We start from the raw sequence: 2,541 nt of genomic DNA on the forward strand, positions 1-2,541 counted from the left end.
TCGCGCGGCGGCGAGGCGGGGGCGTCGGCGCCTCGGCCCGCGCCGCCTCCGCGGCCTGGACCTTCTTGCAGACCTTCCGGTGGCCCCGGTCGCGCCAATCGATGCGTTGGCAGTCCGTCGAACAGTAGGCCGTCGTGCCGCACCCTCCGCACGCCTTGGCTTTGTCGGCGCCGCAGATCGTGCAGGTCTTGAGAGTGTCGAGTTTTTTGCCCCTCGCTCGGGCCATGCGAGTCTCATACTCCAACTTCTTCTCCTGCCACGACATGACTCGGCGCGCGTCCTTGACCGGGGCGTCGCCGCACAAGCTCCTGAAGACCCGAGCTCGCAAGGCAAAATCGCTCAAAATCTTACCCCAGGCCTAAGCCCACCCCCTAGCGCATGGCGTTCATGTCGTTCTCCACGCCCCCCTCGGCGGCGACGTCGTCCTTGCGCCAGGTGGGCGTTCAGGAACGCGAGGCACCAGACCGCGAAGGTCGGCGCGGTGAGGAACGCGGCGACGACGACGCCAAGGCAAGCACGACTCGCTTGCGCGCAAGCGCAGCATCTCGGGCGACGACGCGGCGTGAAGACTTAGGCTATACTCGCGCGTCGAGGTGCGCGAGGCCTTCTGTAGCTTCCTCGCTGCCCTTGGCAGCGGCGCGCTCGAACCAGTATCTGGCCATGCCGAGGTCGACTTCTGTGCCGTCTCCGTCCATGTAAGAGCAGCCAAGGCAAAACTCCGCACCGATATGGCCTTGATCCGCCGCGAGCGCGAAGTACCGGAACGCTTCTTCGTGTCTCTTCTCAGACTCAAGGAAAAGCCCTATACTGGTTTGCGCGACCGCGATGCCCCGATCGGCGGCCATGCGATACAGCCGCTCCGCCTTCTTCTTGTCCAGCTTGACGCCGCTTCCATCCCTGTACAAGGTTCCCAGGTTTCTCATCGCGTACACGTTCCCGAGCTCCACGGCGCGCTTCCAAATTTTTGCGGCTTTCTTATCGGACTTCACGAGCCCCAACCAACCGTCGTGGTACGCGTCTCCCAAACACGAAATCGCTTCCGGCACTTCGTTCTCCACATGGCGGCGAAGACGCGCGAGTTCTTCCGCATTGCTTTCTGTGGACGATAACCGACAGAGGGGACACGCCTCGAGTCCGATCTTGTCGTTGCACGATTGGCAGACCTTTCGGCAGCAACAGATGCGAAACACGCCCGCAGCATTCACGTCCCACTCCTCGAGGCAGATCGGGCACCGCGACCCAAACCGCGCCGAGAGGGGCTCGGGCTCCGGGTTCGCCTCCCGCAGGGCACGAGCCGCCTCGTGTTCCGCCGCGATGCGCGCGCGGACCTCGTCGGCGTGCGACCGAGGCGCGGGGCCGTAGAACACGTCCCGCGGCGGCGACGGCGGGGGCGTCGGCGCCTCGGCCCGGGCCACCTCCGCGGCCTGGATCTTTTTGCAGACCTTCCGGTGGCCCCGGTCGCGCCAATCGATGCGTTGGCAGGCCGTCGAACAGTAGGCCGTCGTGCCGCAACCTAGACAGGGCCGGGCATCCTTCTTCCCGCAAATCGTGCATATGTTGAGCGCCAGCTTTGTACGAGTTTTTCGCGCCTCGTACTCTCGCTTCTTCTTGATCAGTTCCGGGTCCATGATCTCTTCCCACGCTCGTCGCCGACGCTCCCTATTCAACCACCTCACTCGTCTATCGTCCCTCGGGGTCGCAAGGCAAAATCGCTCAAAACCTGACGCCAGGGCTAAGCCCTACCCCTAGAGCATCGCGCTCATGTCGTTCTCCATGCCCCCCCTCGGCGGCGTCGTCGGCCTTGCGCCAGGCGGGCTTCGCATTCAAGAACGCCAGGCACCAGACCGCGAAGGTCGGCGCGGAGAGGAACGCGGCGACGACGACGCCAAGGCCAAGCACGACTCGCCCGCGCGCAAGCGCAGCATCTCGGGCTCGGGCGACGACGCGGCGTAAAGATTGTTAGGCTATGGTCGCGCGTCGAGGAGCGCGAGGTTCTCTATGGCTTGCTCCTCGCCCTTGGCAGCGGCGCGCTCGAACCAGTATCTGGCTTTGCCGAGGTCGACTTCCGTGCCATTTCCGCGCTCGTGACAAATGCCAAGGTTGTTCTCTGCACGTCTATAACCTTGATCCGCGGCGAGCGCGTAGTACCGGAACGCTTCTTCAAATCTCTGCTCAGAGTAAAGTAAAAGCCCTGTATTGTATTGCGCGAGCGCGATGCCCCGATCGGCGGCCGTGCGATACAGCCGCTCCGCCTTCTTCTTGTCCAGCTTGACGCCGCTTCCATCCCTGTACAAGGTTCCCAGGTTTCTCATCGCGTACACGTTCCCGAGCTCCACGGCGCGCTTCCAAATTTTTGCGGCTTTCTTATCGGACTTCACGAGCCCCAACCAACCGTCGTGGTACGCGTCTCCCAAACACGAAATCGCTTCCGGCACTTCGTTCTCCACATGGCGGCGAAGACGCGCGAGTTCTTCCGCATTGCTTTCTGTGGACGATAACCGACAGAGGGGACACGCCTCGAGTCCGATCTTGTCGTTGCAC

At 63.2% G+C, this 2,541-nt stretch overlaps 1 protein-coding gene across 1 annotated transcript; it reads right to left on the minus strand.

The window, feature by feature from the left end:
- Positions 1-575: 575 nt before the first annotated feature.
- Positions 576-2,414, minus strand: AURANDRAFT_29896 (hypothetical protein; the record flags this gene model as incomplete). The annotated part of the gene is made up of 2 exons (XM_009041087.1): positions 576-1,092; positions 2,038-2,414. Coding segments are annotated over 2 exons (894 nt in total), but the record flags the coding sequence as incomplete, so codon positions are not given.
- Between the last annotated feature and the right edge of the window lie 127 nt (positions 2,415-2,541).

This window comes from Aureococcus anophagefferens, assembly GCF_000186865.1.
Source record: "Aureococcus anophagefferens unplaced genomic scaffold AURANscaffold_18, whole genome shotgun sequence".
Classification (NCBI taxonomy): domain Eukaryota; class Pelagophyceae; order Pelagomonadales; family Pelagomonadaceae; genus Aureococcus; species Aureococcus anophagefferens.